The sequence below is a fragment of the Gekko japonicus genome, unplaced genomic scaffold (genome assembly GCF_001447785.1).
Source record: "Gekko japonicus isolate JY-2015 unplaced genomic scaffold, Gekko_japonicus_V1.1 scaffold270, whole genome shotgun sequence".
Taxonomy (NCBI): Eukaryota; Metazoa; Chordata; class Lepidosauria; order Squamata; family Gekkonidae; genus Gekko; species Gekko japonicus.
In genome coordinates this window covers 275618-293032 of record NW_015170282.1, presented here as the reverse complement: position 1 = coordinate 293032, position 17415 = coordinate 275618, and the positions used below count along the sequence as shown (strand labels likewise).

The following is a 17415-nucleotide window of genomic DNA, read 5'->3' as shown; positions in this document are numbered from 1 at the left end:
TTCTCTAGGAAAAAAAGTGTTGCCTCTGTCCCTGTAATAATGTAAAGGAATGAAAGTAAGTGTCAAGTACTGGATGCAATCACTCTCACAAACACTCTTGTAGCAGCAAGATTTGTTTATTAAGAGGGAGAGAGGTTCCAAGCATAGACAGCTTCTGTGTCGGAACTGGAACCCTGATGCCAGTTCCGCCAATATACTGAAAGCAGAAATTCCACAGATGCCAAGCAACCAATCACTGCTCCCATTCAGCCTGCCACAGGGCTGCCCCCACCTGCATGCTAACAAGTTACATTATCTAAAAGCTCACCAGACTGCAAGGTCACACAGAACGATGAGGTCATATACTTCCCAAGGTGTTCTCAACACACTTGGGAAGCCCCTGCATGAGAACTGTTTCGAGCTGACACTAACCAAGCAAAGCAGACTGCCAAACACATCCACCACACACCCCGTTCCCAGCAGAGATGATAAACCGTAGTGGAAAAGAGCAAGGTGGCGTACAACATAGGAACTGTGTAAGAATGCATGTGAATCCGTAACACAACCAGCGGAATAATGAAACAGAACATGAGTATAGGAAATAGGAAATAATTGGCAAGTGAGGCCCGAGCTTGACAGTAAGAAGTATCAGGGGCTCATCTTCAGTATGAGTTGAAGTTGTTCCCTCTGAAAGTGTGAAGGTACTAGATTATGGGATCATTCTATAGGACCAGCTAGCTACTTATAATCTGATCTAATGTTGCATGTATAGTTTGAGGACTGCTGGTAAGAGTCTTGCCTTCAAGTTGCAGGGATCTAAAAAAGAATAAAATTATTACATAGGTGTGGCAGAGCAAGAAGTTGAATTATGGACTCTTGTGGGGAAGATCACGGCCGATGTACTAAATGCTGTTCCAGGTGTATTTTGCAGCATCAACCCCTGGTTTGTTGCCAGTTGTGCCCTCAGCCTATGCCAGGTCTTTAATGGAATAATGTGGTGTACAGACTTTGCGATGTGATGGTTTGTTTGGTGTAGTGGTTAAGTGCGCGGACTCTAATCTGGGAGAACCGGGTTTGATTCCGCACTCCTCCACTTGCAGCTGCTGGATGACCTTGGGCAAGCCATAGTTCTGGTCAGAGGTGTTCTTGAAAAAGAGCAGTTTCTGTCAGAGCTCCCTCAGCCCCACCTACCTCACATGGTGTCTGTTGTGGGGTGGGGAAGGGAAAGGAGATTGTAAGCCACTCTGAGACTCCGAGTGAAACGCAAGGTATAAATCCCATACTACTTCTTCTAATGAAATGAGCCTTGACTCACAAAAGCTTGTACCCTGGACACGTTTGTTAGTCTCTTAAGGAATTCACTGCCACAGGAAGTGGTGGCGGCTGCAAGCATGGATGGCTTCAAAAGGGAATTAGATAAGCATATGGAGCACAGGTCCATCAGTGGCTATTAGCCACAAGGTATAGATAGGGGCTCTGGGGCAAGGGATGCTCTGTCTTCTTGGGGCTTGGGGGGGTCAACAGTGGGAGGGCTTCTAATGTCCTGGCCCCACTGGTGGACCTCCTGATGGCACCTGGTATTTTTGGCCCCTGTGTGACAGAGTGTTGGACTGGATGGGCCTTTGGCCTGATCCAACATTGGCGTCTCTTATGTTCTTAAGGTGCTCCCAGACTCAAACTTTGTTCTGCTACAGGCTAACATGGCTACCCTCTTGAAACAGCACCAAAGACATCAAGGCAGAATTGGCTCTTCGCTTTGGGCCAGAGATCCTTTGACGAAGAAGGAAGTGGGCATCAGAAAACACATTGGTGGGCACCATGATGCCCGTGAGCACCGTGTTGGGGGGGGGTCACTGGGTTAGAGTTTTGGGCTAAGGTTGGAGATTCCTCCTCTGATGTGTTCACTGGCTAACTGTGGGCCAGTCAGACGTTTTCACCTTGACCTGCCTCACATAGTTGTGAGGATAAAGGGGGAGGGGTAAGCATGCCGCTGCTCTGACCTCCTTGAAAGAAAGGGAGAATAAAGAGAAGTAAATAAAATAAAACGTGCCACCTCTGTGATACAGCTGTTTGTCCGATCTACACCTTTCCTGTGTAGAACTCTCCAGGCTTAGAATTTTCGTAGACAGCTCAAGAGTGTAAAATGTGAAGAAGGCAAACAAAATTAATTGTTATCCTTCCATTCGAGGAACGTAGGAATCAAGCCACACACCCCAAAAAAGTCAATTAAACAGATCCTGCTGATTTTTTTTTAATTATGGATTTTAAAAATAAACGAAAACGAATATTATAGCAGCCTATGAGGAGACACATGAACAGTTCATTAATTGAGCTCTATATATGTGTTTGTTTTTTCATTGCCGGCTGAAGACGCTGATGGATGCAGGAGTGATTCCGGGAGGAGATATGACACCCGAAGCGGCTTTGACAAAGCTCTCCTACGTCCTGGGCAAACCCCAGTTTAGCTTGGCCGAGAAGAGAAAGGTAAACGGTCCTTGCCTTCTGAGCTTAGAATCCGTGCGCGTGGTTCTGTGCATGTGGGCAGGTTCGGATTTATGTTTTCTCAAACGGCAGTCTCCCTGCCTGCCTAACCTCTTGTGGATCTGAGAATACTTCCATAAGTAGCTGGACGGATAAGAGGAAGTACTTCTTCACCCAAAGCGTGATTAACACATGGAATTCACTGCCACAGGAAGTGGTGGCGGCTACAAGCATGGACGGCTTCAAAAGGGAATTAGATAAGCATATGGAGCAGAGGTCCATCAGTGGCTGTTAGCCACAAGGTATAGATAGGGGCTCTGGGGCAAGTGATGCTCTGTCTTCTTGGTGCTTGGGGGGGGGGTCAACAGTGGGAGGGCTTCTAAAGTCCTGGCCCCACTGCTGGACCTCCTGATGGCACTGGTATTTCTGGCCACTGTGTGACACAGAGTGTTGGACTGGATGGGCCTTTGGCCTGATCCAACATTGACATCTCTTATGTTCTTATGTTCTTATGACTTACTACAGAGAGATCTGCATCTCAAAAAGCTTTCCACTGAGTCTAGCCAGGGTGTGGGAGGGTCCAGACTGTAGCTCATTGGAAGAGCTACTCTGGAAGAAGTCTAACCACTTTGATATCAGAGCGTGTCCTAGTCTTGTGATGACGATTGACTCCATCATGAAACTCAAGATGGCATATCTGGGGGTTCTTAGGAGGCCTCCCATCCAGGTACTTGACTAAACGCCATGTGGCTTAACTTCAGCAAGATTGTTCTGTCAGGTATCTTCCAACCATACCCTGGAACTGTATCTTCTGCTAGTTTAGCTACTCCCTATTCATTTATTCAAGTCCTCCACATCTATTGTGCACATCAAGCACGGTAGTTGCTGTGTTATCTACCAGTTGGTTTACATCTTCCTCCTGTTAACTACCACAGAAACAGATCATAGAAAACATACCTGTACCCGATCCTTTGCTCATGCCAAGATTCGCTCAGGATCCCTTCTCAGACAAAAGCAGAGCTTAATTGGGGGGGGGGGAGGCTCTGTGCCCTGTTTTCCTTGATTTTGTTGGCCTAGCAGTAGATGGCTCTGCATCCTAATCAACCCAGGTAGCATTTGGGATGTTTCTTTGTGCCCATCTACCTCCTATTGATGTGAGTGGGGTTTCTGTGGTTGCCATGAAACTTACTGTCAATTAAGTGCGATTAGGACCGCAGCCGTCAAGTCTAACCCTAACTTATTCAGAAGTCAGTGCTATCCATTTAATTAGGGTTAACTTCCTATTGAATGTACATAATATTGCAGGCTTAAACATCTGGAACATTTCCCAACAATATGCAGTGATATTGAGCAAGAGTTTCTCTGTACGAACATTTAAGAAAGAGACTATGAAACTCAAGGCGAATGCCTCAGTGCCAAACTTCCGCCTGTTAAGTGGACCCCAAGAAGCTCAGTTACTTATTCTTTTCCTTAAAATTACTCAATGGAAACGGAACAGGAAATGAAGCTACCGATTGCTGCCGGAGGCCCTCCCGGCAATAGCAAAGCAAAGCTTTCCCTTGGGCTCCCCTCGCCTGTCTATTACAGTCGCGGCTTCACTCATTGGCTAGACCAGCGGGAAGGCAGAAGAAGCCAGTCTCCATGGCATAAACTGGGTGGGAAAGTCTGTACATTTTGCCTTCTGTCTCCAGGTCTAGGAGGCCAAGAGACTTCTTTAAAAAGAAAAGGAAGGAAGTTGGGAACCCGGGTCAGCTAACGAGCTCAGTAGTTACCAAGTGGCATGCCCATATTCGGGGGAGGGTGGACTGAAGGGTTCCCCTGACCAGACTCATGTTACACACCTGACCGGGATTCACCTTAGAGATGGTTGTGGGCCTCCGAACTGGCAATGGAGCACAATGGGTGGGGGCAGGAAAGGGCATCAGCCTGCACTGCCTTCCATGATGTGCCATTTTTGACAGACCGGGGGTGGGGATATTGTCCCACCGCTGGCTCTACAGGGCAATGTGGCCCTGTGTTAACTGGCGAGAAGACCATCTTTACTGGCGGAATGCCCATGTCGTCCATATGGAAGTGGGCTTCAGGTGCTCCTACTTTGTTACTTCCGTGCATCGTCAAGATGTCAGGAAACCAAGAAAGGTATTGTGTTGCATGGAGCTTTGTGCATTCTCCCTTCCTGTGGACCTTGCCATTTGTATTAACCCCTCCATTACCTTTCCATTCCTCAACTGCCTGGTGATTAACAAGGTGATTTGTGCAGCCTGTTCATAGGTGCTGTGAGGCTTGTGATAATTGTTGTTGTTAGCCATTCCGTCGTGTCCGACTCTTGGCGATTCTGTGGGCCAGCTCTCTCCACATTTCCCCATGTTGTCCTGTTTCTTTGCGTCGTTCCCTGCTCAGGCTGGTGTCAGCTCTTGTGGTGTCTAGCCACCATGTTTTTTGGCGGCCCCGGTTTCCTTTTGCCGCTAACCAATCCAAGCATAATTACTTTTTCTAGTGAGCTCTTCCGCATGACCTGGCCGAAATAAGTCAGTCGCAGTTTTGTGATTTTTCCTTCCGATGGCATGTCTGGTTTTATGCGCTGCAGTACTTGGCTTGTTTGTCACCTTTGCTGTCCAAGGACTGCAGTCCTAACCAGTGTTCCCTCTAAACCGAGTTAGTGTGAGCTAGCTCACAGTTTTTTAGCCTCTAGTTCAGTCTTAGCTCAGGAAGGATGGCTCCAGAACAAACTAATTTATGTAGTAGCCAAATCACTTGCTCACAACTTTAATGCCAGCAGCTCACAAAGTAGAATTTTTGCTCACAAGACTCCACAGCTTAGAGGGAACATTGGTCCTAACCACACTTAACTGATGTGTGCTAAAGCAGTGTTGTCCCTGTGCCCCCTGGGTAAAAGGACCACTGCTGGATGTATTCAAGATTAAACTGTAGGAGCATGTGTCGTGGGTTAGTTTTTCATACCCTAGTAAGTAGAGATAGGAACGTCCCTGGTGAATCATTCCATGCCGGTCTGAAAAGTGAAGGATGAGACGGTGGGAAGGCTGCCTCCCCTTCCTAAATAATATATTAAGCACCTGAGAACATGTCCCTGCATAGCAAACGGGTGTCTTTGCTCCCCTGAAAAGGAACGATAACTCCCAGCTCATAACACCTACAGTGTTCTCCTTTTCCCCCCCTTTTTTTCCCTTTTAAAGGCATGCCTAAACAGTACCGACTCTGGGGGGGGAGGCCTTCCTTCCCAAAACACTCCTTGCTCTCTTTGCTTTACGCAGCCGTATTCCCAGATGGTTATCGCCACCAACTGTGTTCCCAGGCTCACCCTCTCTAATAAAGCAATTCTGCGTTACAAAAACCGTGGAAACCCCCCCCTTCCCCCAAACCCGGCAAGACTCATTATGTACGCATATGGGCTTGTGTGGGTATGTGTGTGCAACATAGTTTCCGCTTTTTCTTTTTTGAAAAGCTGCCTTGAACACACATGAAGCTGCCTTATACTGAATCAGACTCCTGCACCTTCAAGGTCAGTATTGTCTACTCAGACTGGCCGTGGCTCTCCAGGGCCTCAGGTGGAGGTGTTTCACGTTGCCTACCACTCGATCTTTTTAGCTGGAGATGCCGGGGATTGAACCTGGGACCTTCTGATTGCCAAGCACACGTTCTGTCACTGAGACACGGGCCCTCCTCTTCCGGTACAACAACTGAACCTCTTTAACCCCCTTTTCATGAGGTTCAGAAATGGCTTCCGAAGTGATGGAAATACTTTTAGGAAAAAGAAACCGAGAAACATCTGGTCACGTGTATCTCTCGTTCACAGCCTAATGGGTGTATCCACTCAAACTGATTTCCTTTTCCAGTGGAACCTTGGGAGCTGTGGGGGGGGGGCTCAACACCTCACTAAACTGTAGTTCCTCGATATTCTGGAGGAAAGCCATGAGGGTTGCCAACCCAGTGTTGATGGCCTCCCAGGAGATGGGGTGTGCACGGAGTTCCCGTGAATGGCATCAGCAACACCACAATGTCACATCTGGAGTGAACATGAAAGTGACCTAACCACGTCAGTGTGACCCTCTAGGATTCATCCAAAACTCTATGGTACGTTCCGGGGAACTCCTAGAGCATCCCACGGACACAGTAATGGCACTTTTGGGTTCACGCCAGAAGTGGCATCGTGGTGGTGATGTGACACTTGATCCCCACCCCTACCCCAGATTTTGCCTCTGTTGCTCCTCTGAGCAGCAGTGGGTGCCAGGAGCTGGGGGTGGGAGGTGGGTGGTGGGTGGGAGGTCTCTCATTAAAACAGGAGATCTGGCGTGTTTCAAATGCATGGTAGTTAAACCTGGTATAAAAATGATGCTGTTCCATTGTGAAGACAGAACAGTCAACTCTGCCAGCCATTTAACCTAAAACTCATTTCCTGGTCAAGACTGCAGTCTAATCTGAATTGAGTGTTCGGTGAAGTCGCTGAAGCTTCAAAACTGTATGAGACGGTGTAGCAAAAGTGGGGTCTTAGACACACCCGTGCCGTATCATGTCTTTTGATTCTGTACCATCCTTGGTTTAAACGAGTGAATGTAGCTGTTGTTGTTCAGTCGCACAGTCGAGTCCGACTCTTCGCAACCCCATGGACCAGATCACGCCAGGCCTTCCTGTCTTCCGCCGTCCTCTGAAGTTTGCTCAATTTCATGCTTGTGTCATCGATGACACTGTCTAACCATCTCATCCTTTGCCGTCCCCGTCTTCTTTGACCTTCAGTCTTTACCACATTAAAATTTACATGTGTCAAGATTTCCCAAGACTGTTTGAAGCTTCTTCCCTTCCAAAGGGTTTTCAAGGAAGTCTTAACTGTATACTTCATTTATGCTTATTGATTTACAGTTGAGGACACACACCCCCACCCTAAGGGGTAAAGTTAGCAAATTGGTTTTAGCACCATCTGGAACAGTTATTGGGATGTTATTGGAAGTTATAACTTTAACTGTTATTGTTTGACTGTATTTGATATATGCTGTAAATCACCCTGAGCCTGCATGCAGGGATGGCGGTCTAGAAATTAATTAAATAAATAAAATATACCCCGCCTTTCTCCCTGATGGGGACTCAATGCAGCTTACATCATTCTCTTCTCTGTTTTTTCTTCACTACGACCCTGTGTGGTAGGCTACGTTGAGTGTATATGTGACTGGCCCAAGGTCACGCAGCGAGCTTCCATGACCAAGTGGAGATTCAAACCTGGGTATTCCAGATCTTTGTCCCACACTGTAACTCTCACACCATACTGGCTCTCTACAACTACCTGTTATATTTTCCCCAGATCCTGCCTAGATCCAGGGCTCTTTTTGTATCAAGAACTCCTTTGCATATTAGGCGACACACCCCTAATGTAGCCAATCCTCCAAGAGCTTACAGAGTTTATTTATTTATTTATTTATTATTCAGATTTATACCCCGCCCTCCCACGTAGGGCTCAGGGCGGCTTACAGGGCAAGATATAGACAACAATACAAAAATAACAATATATCTGCATTATAAAAACATTATATACAGTTTAAAACCCATCCTATATCACATAAAGTGCTCGGTGATAACTAACTTTAAAACCCAAGATGGCGGGACAGTACCAAACAATTCTTGGGAGACGGTCTATAGCGTCCCGATGTTCCAAAGATCTTCTCAGGGCCTTTCTCTGGGCTTCTTCCGCGACACACCCCTAATGTAGCCAATCCTCCAAGAGCTTACAGAGTTCTTCTTACAGGGGCTACTATAAGCTCTTGGAGGATTGGCTACATTAGGGGCGTGTCGCCTAATGTGCAAAGGAGTTCCTGCTACAAAAAGAGCCCTGCTAGATCCATGTAATCAAATATGCATGGCAAGTTCTGTGCTGGGAATTTAAACCCAGGTGTGTGAGAGACTGATTTTGGTGGAACCATGGTGCGGGGGAAGGTGGGGTTCAGGCTCCACCCAGCATCATTTCCCAACCTGAACTAGGACTGTCAACTTCCAGTTGGTAGATGGAGATCTGGGAATCAACTGATCTCCAGGTGACAAAGTTCAGTTCCCATGGGCAAAACGGTGGCTTTGGAGGGTGGGCTCTGTGGCATTATACTGTGGAAGTCCCTCCCCTCCCCAAACCCCGCCCTCCTCTGGCTCCACCCCCAATCTCCAGGTATTTCCGAACCTGGAGCTGGCAACCCTAACCTGAACTGACCCCGGAGGTGTTGTTGGCCCCACTGTGAAAACCTAAGTGTGCCCCATCTGCGGGAGCCCCAACGGGGCAAACAGCAGCTCTCTGGAGACATTTCAAGTTGGGAAATTGACGGGGCGGGGGAGGCGGAAGCCCCTTCTCTCCGTGTGCCACAGTCTCGACCCGATCCACACACAGCATTACATTCCTCACACCGAACTCCCAATGCACTTTTGATCATGAGGATCTGGGGGAAAGCAGCGTGTCTCGTTTTGACAGTTGTTCAAAGCTTGTAGAAAATATTCACCAAAAAAAGAAGACATGATCAAAGGTTGCAAACCAGAAAAATATTCCACACGTTCTTTCCTGTATCCTTTATTAATGTAGCTTGAGATACCCTTGAATATATGAAAGTTGCCTTTCCCCGGTTGCTCCAGCTGGCTCAGCATTTTCTACTCTTGAGTGTAGCCGCTCTCCAAGATCTGAGGAAGATCTTTCCTGGCACCTGCCATAAGAGATCTTCTTACCATGCAAAGAACGTGCTTTCCCACTAATCTGTGCCCTGTCCTTCTGGTTTTTAACTGTTGCTCTTTCACACTGGGGCATTACTGAAGATTAAAAAAAACCAAACCCTTTCCCAGTACCTGTTACTGGAGCTGCCAGTGATTGAACCAGGGCGCTTCTGCATATGTTTTTCCACTGAGTTATGCCCTCTCCTTCTCAGTTAATGTTCTAGTTTAAGAGATCGAAAGGTATGGATGGTAAAAACAGCCTTGGTCTTTTTTTATTAATCTACAGTGGGATGCCTGATGAAAAGTGGGCACCTGTCAAAGGTAGCTTTGACTCTCGAAAGCGCATACCTCAAAAATCTTTTTGGTGTCTAAGGTGCTACTGGATTCTAATCTAACTGTTCTACTGTAGAGCAACATGTCTTCCCTCTGAAACAATCTAAACTGGGGGCAATTCTGCATCTAGCATTCGCTCCACATTTTCTCGACTGGGAGAAAAAGCTGCGGCTCAAAACCACATTCAGATACCTCGGGGCAACGCCGTACTGACTGCAAAGTCACCCGTGAATGGCCATAGATCTATGCAGAAGGTACCATAAAACCCGATGATCAAAGAAAGCGAAAGCAGCATGCAGTGTGGAGGGTACCATAAAACCCGATGATCTAAGAAAGCGAAAGCGGCATGCAATGCAGAGGGGAATTTCTGCTCCAATGTGGGTTTGGTAAAACACCAGAGGGAAAACCAATGCAGAATCGCCCTGGGATAGGATCCGTTGAGCACTTAGCACCCAGAATATGATTGTTTTTTAGCCTTGTACAAACTCTTGAGCACCTGCAATAGTACGAAATGTTCCCCCCCCTTCCCCCCCCCCCCCCCGAGCAACACTACAAACTGTTGAGCCGATACGCTTTTTCACACTCTTGATTTCAGGAGGTATTCTATTCCACAGTGCAATCCAATGTGGAGTCAACTCCCGTCTGAACTCACTGATTTCAGTGGATTCAGTTTGAAGTAGCCCTGAACTGGATGGTTCAGGTTAGCCTGATCTCCTCAGATATTGGAAGTTAAGCAAGGTTGGCTCTGGTTAGTATTTGGATGGGAGACTACCAAGGAAGTCTAGGGTCAGTACGCTGAGGCAGGCAACGGTGAACTCACCTCTGTTCGTCTCTTGCTTCGAAAACCCAATGGGGTTACATAATCATAGACTCACAGAGTTGGAAGGGGCCAGACAGGCCATCAATGCAGGATCAGCCTAGAGCAGGGGTGTCGAACTCATTTGTTATGAGGGCCAGATCTGACATAAAGGAGACCTTCTTGGGCCAGGCCATGTGTGTCATAAGGTGTAATGCCAGGTAGCGGAGATATAAACTTTATAAAGGACACAAAGATTTATTTTTTTTACTTAAAACATTAGCTCTGTAAGCTGCAAACCTACTTTTGATTTATTGACGTTCACCATGGAAATCTCTTGCTCAGAGTTCTGAGTCTAGGACCCAGGTTAAAACATGAAATGGCTGAGTGACTAAGAGAGTCTGGTGAAGCAAGCTGTGATGCAGCAGCAGCAGCAGAACTGGAAGCAGGAGACGGCGAGTTCCACTGCAGGCCTGATGGAAGCCCTCCAGGGGGGCCTGATCCGGCCCACTGGCCGCATGTTTGACACCCCTGGCCTAGAGTATTCCTGACAAGTGTTTGTCCAGCCACTGCTTGAAGACTCCCAGTGAGGGGGAGCTCACCGCCTCCCATGGCAGCTGATTCCACAAGTCAGCTGTTGCCATAACTCAGTTGTGACTTGACAGCACTTTCCTTCCTTCCTTCCAGTTTGAAGTACCCCTGCACGGGATTGCATTGTACACCTTTCAGAATGAGAAATGGATTCCCTAAACGGCTTTCCCCACTTGGTCGTTTATTTCTGTTTTCTCCCCTCCAGATGCTGAATGAGAACCTAAGAGGAGAGATGACCGTTGTGCTCACAGGGAATCGAATCACACTCAGAGACAGCAAATTCATTCAAGGGATTGCAAAATACCTGTATATCAGCTGCAAGGAGGTACCTGTTCCACTGGCGTTCATTAGACTAGAAAACCCGGTGCAAAATGCAGAGTTTGAAAAAAGTGTGAAAGGATCGTGCAGGGCATTAGAGCACCTCTGCATGACAGCTTTTCTGGATGCAGGCAGCCACACAAACAGCTTGTGACTTTTTCATGCCTCCAATGAATGTCTTTCGTTGGCTTCTTTTGGCTTTTTTCTTCTTCTTTAACTTGCCGTTTCTTAAGGATTCAAGACCAGGTTAAAATGTGACACCTAAAAAGCACACTTAGTGATGCCGTGTAAGCAAGTGCATTTGATAATTGTTGGAATAATTCAAATACATAATTCGGCTAGATACGTTGTCTGTGTTTTCATGGTTTTGTAAAGTTTATCTATTTTCCGTTACAAAAAAGATGTAAATTCTCTTTATACATAACATTTTTTGGAGTGTACATTATATATTTTTTCCCATCCATATATTTACTTTAAACCACCTTTTCTTAAAAACATTATCATCTCTCCCTGCTAATATCAAGTTTAATCTGTCCATTTCCGCTATTTCTAGGATTTTTCCCATTAATTCTTCTCTTCTTGGTATTAGATCCGATTTCCACTTTTTAGCTATGAGGATTCTGCTTACTGCGAGAATATATAGAATGATACATGTCTTCTCTATTTATTCTATCTGGAATCATGTTAAGCAGATAACTTTCTGGGATAAGTTGGAGTTCTATATCTGTAATCTCTTTTATCAGTTCTTTGACCTTTTTCCAAAACTTGATTATTTTTTCACACCTCCACCAGATATGGTAAAAGGTTCCTATGTTATTTTTGCATCTCCAGCATGTATCTGAGACATTCTTATAACATTTGGATAGTTTATCTGGTGTCCGATGCCACCTGTAAAACATTTTTAGTATGTTTTCTTTATATGACGTAGCTCTTACTATTTTCATGGTGTTGGAAGGGATTACAAAGTCCTCTTGGTATGGCCCTGCCGGATCAGAGCAGTGGTCCGTCCTGTTCCACACGGTGGCCAACCACTTTCTCTGGAGGTCCAACAAGCAACGCATAGAGGCTGTGGCTTTCCCCTAATGCTGCTTTCTGGCACTGACGTTTAGAGGTTTACTGCCTTTGAAAATGGAGGTTCCCTTTAGTCACCGTGCCTAGTAGTTGCTGATAAACCTGTCCTCCATGTATTCGTTTAACCCCCTTTTTAAGCTGTCCATGCCTGGGGCCATCACTGCCTCTTCTGGCAGTGAATCCCACATTTCAATCACTCGTTAACTAAATAAATATTTCCTTCTATCCATCTGAACGTACTCGTACATCAACTTCATTGGGTGCCTTTGAATTCCAGTGTTTTGGGAAAGGAGAAAAAGTTATCTCTGTCCATTTCCCTTGCCCTAGGCATAATTTTAGAAGCCTCTGTCATGCTGTAATGCCGTCCACTGTGTATCAAGCAAAGCAGATAAGACATGTAAGGTAAAGGTTTCCCTTGCTCGAAAGCTAGTTGAATCTCGCTCTAGGGGGCGGTGCTCATCTCTGTTTCCAAGCTGAAGAGCGAGCGCTGTCCGAAGACGTTTCCGTGGTCATGTGGCTGGCATGACGAAACACAGAATACTGTTACCTTTCCATCGAAGCGGTACCTATTTAAGTAAAGGTAAAGGTTCCCTTGCTCGAAAGCCAGTCGAATCCGACTCTAGGGTTGCGGTGCTCATCTCCGTTTCAAAGCCGAAGAGCCAGCGCTGTCCGAAGAAGTTTCCATGGTCATGTGGCCGGCATGACTAAACACCAAGGTGCACGGAATGCTGTTACCTTCCCACCAAAGTGGTACCTATTTATCTACTTGCAATTTCTTGCTTTCGAACTGCTAGGTTGGCAGGAACTGGAACTAGAGATGGGAGCTCACTCCATCATGCGGCACCCGGGTCTCAAACTGCTGAACTACCGACCTTCCACAGCCTGCAGTTCAGCGTCTTAACCACTTGAGCCACCGCAGCTCCTATTTACCTATTTACCTACTTGCAGTTTCTGGCTTTCCAACTGCTAGGTTGGCAGGAGCTGGGTCCAGAGACGGGAGCTCACTCCGTCACGTGGCACTAGGGTCTCGAACTGCCGAACTACAGACCTTCCAGTCTGCAGCTCAGTGTCTTAACCTCTGAGCCACCGTGGCCCTCTAGATAAGACATGTAGGCATCAGTAAATAAAGATTGCAAGGGCTGGTGGAGAATAGGTGTTCACAGCTAATCGTTTATTCTTACTTTTTCAGGAGCTAGAGGCCATTAGGGATGCGCTGACTCCTGCCTTGGCCTGCGCAGCTGCAAAAACCGGTGACTTGGATGCCTTAAAAGCTTTACAGGCAATGGTAAAAGAGAGTTGTTTTATCCAATCATAACACCACCTCCCCCTGATCTCTACTCAGATGTCTTGTGCGCCTTCAACGGAGATTACTCGGTGCCGTCCGGCCTCTAGTTATAAAGAGAGACTAAAACGACCCCAGATCTAGTCTTTCAGCAGGGGGGTCTTCTCAAACCTGACATTGCCTGAGTTGGGGAGTTTTGATCCTCCCCACGTGTCTTCCCCATATCGGATTGGCACAACAGTTTCGGTCGAGTCACCAGGGGCTGCTGCGGGTGCCAGCCTGCCAGGGGGCAAAATGAACGATTGCCGTGTACATGTGTTTTCCCCGTCGTGGCTCCCTCCTTGTGGAACGGCCTGCCCAGGAAGGCCAGGAAAGCGCCCGCTCTCCTGGCTTTCCGCAAACTGTGCAAAACTGAACTATTCAAGAGGGCTTTTCTGAGCAGGCAATAGGCTTGCACTGCACAAAATGGTTTCACAAACTTGCTTCGATACACGATTAGGGACTGTGGTCTACACGGCCGTGTTTGGCTTATTGAAAGTAGGATCCTGTTTATGCAGTTTTCGTACCCCTTAATGTGTCGGGTGAATACTTACGCTGTGCTTCAGTTCTTTCTGGCAGTTCCAGATGTCTGCAATCCTAATGCACTGGTTGTTGACCAAGATGGGTAGCCGTGTTTGTCTGTAGTAGTAGAAAAGAGCAGGGGTCCAGGAGCACCTTAAAGACTAACACAATTTGTGGCAGGGGAGGAGCTTTCGTGAGTCACTGGGTGTGTGTGTGGGGGGGTGTTTGTGAATTTCCTGCATTGTGCAGGGGGTTGGATTTGATGACCCTGGAGGTTCCTTCGAACTCTATGGTTCTATGAGTCACTGCTCACTTCTTCAGCCACCTGAATCTGTACTGGAAAAAGTGAGCAGTGACTCACGAAAGCTCCTCCCCTGGCACAGATTGTGTTAGTCCTTAAGTTACGGCTGGACTCTTGCTTTTCTCTACTGCGGTGGTTACTGAATGTCCCATTTTTGTGATTCTGCTGACCCACTATGTGTAACCCGCCTTGAGTCGCCGTAAGAAAGGTGGACTATAAATACAGTACAAAAATAAATAAAACGTAGAAGGCAACCTTAGTACAGAGGAGGGCAGCCAAGACGAGTAGGGAGTTGGAGCACCTTCCCTATGAGGAAAGGCTGAAGAGACTGGGCCTTTTCAGTTTAGAAAGGGGGGGCATGATAAGGGTTTATAAAGCTATGCATTGGGTTGAGAGAGTTGACAAAGATAAGTTTTTCTCCCTCTCCCAAAATACTAGAACTCGATGGCGTCTAACGAAGCTGATGGGCAGTAGATTCAGGACAGAAAAAAGGAAATACTACGTTACACTGAGAGTGATTAAAATGTGGAATTCGCTGGCAGAGGATGTAGTGATGGCCACAGGAATAGACAGCTTTAAAAGGGGATTAGATAGATTTGTGGCGGTTCAGTCTATCAGTGACTACTCGACATGGTGAAAACCTCTACGTTCAGAGGCACTAATCCTCTGAATCCCAGAGCGAGGAGGCAGCATCAGGGCCTTGGCCTCTGTGCCCTGTTGTTGGCCGTCCAGAGGAGCTAGTTGGCCACTGTGTGAGACAGGATGCTGGGCTAGATGTTCTATTGGTCTGATTCAGCAGGGCTCTTCTTATATTCTTATCCTCTGCTTGAACCTACAGTCCATTACAAGGTATAGTCCTGTGCTTGCTCAAGCCCTCGGAGACCGGAGGTGTTATGATTTATTTCATTTATTTACAGATTTTCTATCCCACCTGTCTGCTCTTACAAGGGCTGCCAAGGCAGCTAACAACTGAAAACATACCGGATACAATTACATCATAAAACCATTAAAACGTTTAAAGCACCCAATGATTAGCATGTAGATGAAGCCCAGGTTGTTGTATTTCTGAGGACAACTTTGGGACTGCCTCTCCTGGTATACCCCCCCCCCCAAAAAAAAAGAGCACTCCACTCAGCTGAGGAAAATCTTCTGGAGATCCCTGGTCCGAAAAACATTCGGCTGTCCTCAGACGGAACCAGGGCCTTTTCAGTCCTGCCCCTGATCTGCTGGAACTCTCTGCCAAATGACATCTGTGCCCTGCGGGACCTGGTCCACTTCCGCAGGGCTTGTAAGGCAGAGGTGTTCTACCAGGAGTATGGTTGAGGACAGCAATGGTTTTTAATTAGCCTGGCCCCTTCTTCATAGAATCATAGAGTTGGAAGGGGCCATACAGACCATCTAGTCCAACCCCCTGCCCAATGCAGGACCAGCCTAAAGCATCTCTGACAGATATTCGTCCAGCCTCTTCTTGAAAGCTGTCAGTGAAGCGAACCACTTCCCAAGGCAGCTGATTCCACCTTTGAACCACTCTGACCATGAAAACGTTTTTCCTAATATCCAGCTGATACCTTTCTGCATGTCATTTAAACCCGTTGCTTCGGGTCCTCTCCTCTGCTGCCAACGGGAACAACTCCTTGCCCTCCTCCAAATGACAGCCTTTCAAATATTGAAAGAGAGCAATCGTGTCCCCCCCCCTCAACCTCCTCTTCTCCAGACTAAACGTTCCCAAGGCCCTCAGCCTTTCCTTGTAGGGCTCAGTCTCCAGACCCCTGATCATCCTCATCGCTCTCTTCTGCACCCTCTCGGTTTTGGCCACATCCTTTTTGAAGTAAGGCCTTCATCCACTTCCCCCTTGGGGTTGATTTTAGATGCCATCTGGAACAGTTATTCTATCTGTTTTACTGTTTTTAACTGTTTTAAACTGTACTTTTGAATGTTGTACACTGCCCTGAGCCCCAAGAATGGGGGATAGCGTGGTCTAGAAATCATCATCATCATCATTATTACTATTTCAGGGTGGAAACTTGAGCTCTGACAATTGTGATGGGCGTACACCGCTTCACGTTGCATCCTGTGAAGGCAATCTGGAGACAGTCACCTACCTGCTGGAGTGTGGCGCAACAGTATATGCCAAAGACCGATTCGGAGCTACCCCACTGATGAACGCTATCAAATTCAGGTATTGTTTAAAAGGGTATTTTTGTATGATGCTTCGTGGGAGAGCAAGACATCTGCTGCTTTATAGAAACCCTGTTTCACTGAACAACTTTGGGCCCATGCAGCAAGCACAAATGCCTAGTGTTTTCTGTTGTTTTTCCTGAAACGCCATCTCTTTGAGAATGTTCACCTTCCCCCAGCCCTGGAGATGCAGCAGATATCACTGTGCTGTGAGCATACCTGCTGCCAGAGGATGTGCTGATGGCCTCAGGCACAGACAGCTTTAAAAGGGGATTTGATAAATTCATGGAGGATACATCTGTCCGTGGCTACTAGCCATGGTGACTAAAGGGAACCTCCACGTTCAGGAGCAGTCAGCCTCTGAATCCCAATGCCAAGTGGCGGTATCAGGGGAAGGCCTCAGCCTCTGTGCCCTGTTGTTGGACCTCCAAAGGGTTGGCCACTGTGTGAGACCGGATGCTGGACTAGATGGACCCCTGGTCAGATCCTTCAGGGCTCTTCTTAAATCTCTTTTTGTTAAGAGGATAACTTTGGACTGTTGAATGGGCTAAGGGGACACTGCAGATTTTGTGAAACAGCTAAAAAATTCTTGTCGTGACATTTTTCTGAAGACCTAGATGATACCCAGGAAATATTTTGGTCGCGTATAGTCAGATGTGCCGTCACCCCTCTCGCTGTCCAGTATAAAAACATGACGGTGTATGCGAAACCAGGACACGTCTATTAAAAATCTCTAAACCCAGAAAGGAGTTTTCCAGTGTTACTTCCAGGAAGTTCCTTTTCTCTGCTCATATTCTATCCTTGTCCCCCCCCCCGTCCCCATCCCCCCGT

At 47.0% G+C, this 17415-nt stretch overlaps 1 protein-coding gene across 1 annotated transcript in view; it reads left to right on the top strand.

Annotated features, from left to right (window-relative positions):
- LOC107115978 (60 kDa lysophospholipase-like) overlaps positions 1-17415 on the top strand; it is a 121537-nt gene that overhangs the window by 58400 nt on the left and 45722 nt on the right. The window contains exons 10-13 of the mRNA XM_015417790.1: positions 2350-2463; positions 11079-11198; positions 13452-13547; positions 16422-16585. Of these exons, the coding sequence (XP_015273276.1) occupies positions 2350-2463; positions 11079-11198; positions 13452-13547; positions 16422-16585 (494 nt within the window). The remainder of the gene's footprint in view (positions 1-2349; positions 2464-11078; positions 11199-13451; positions 13548-16421; positions 16586-17415) is intronic.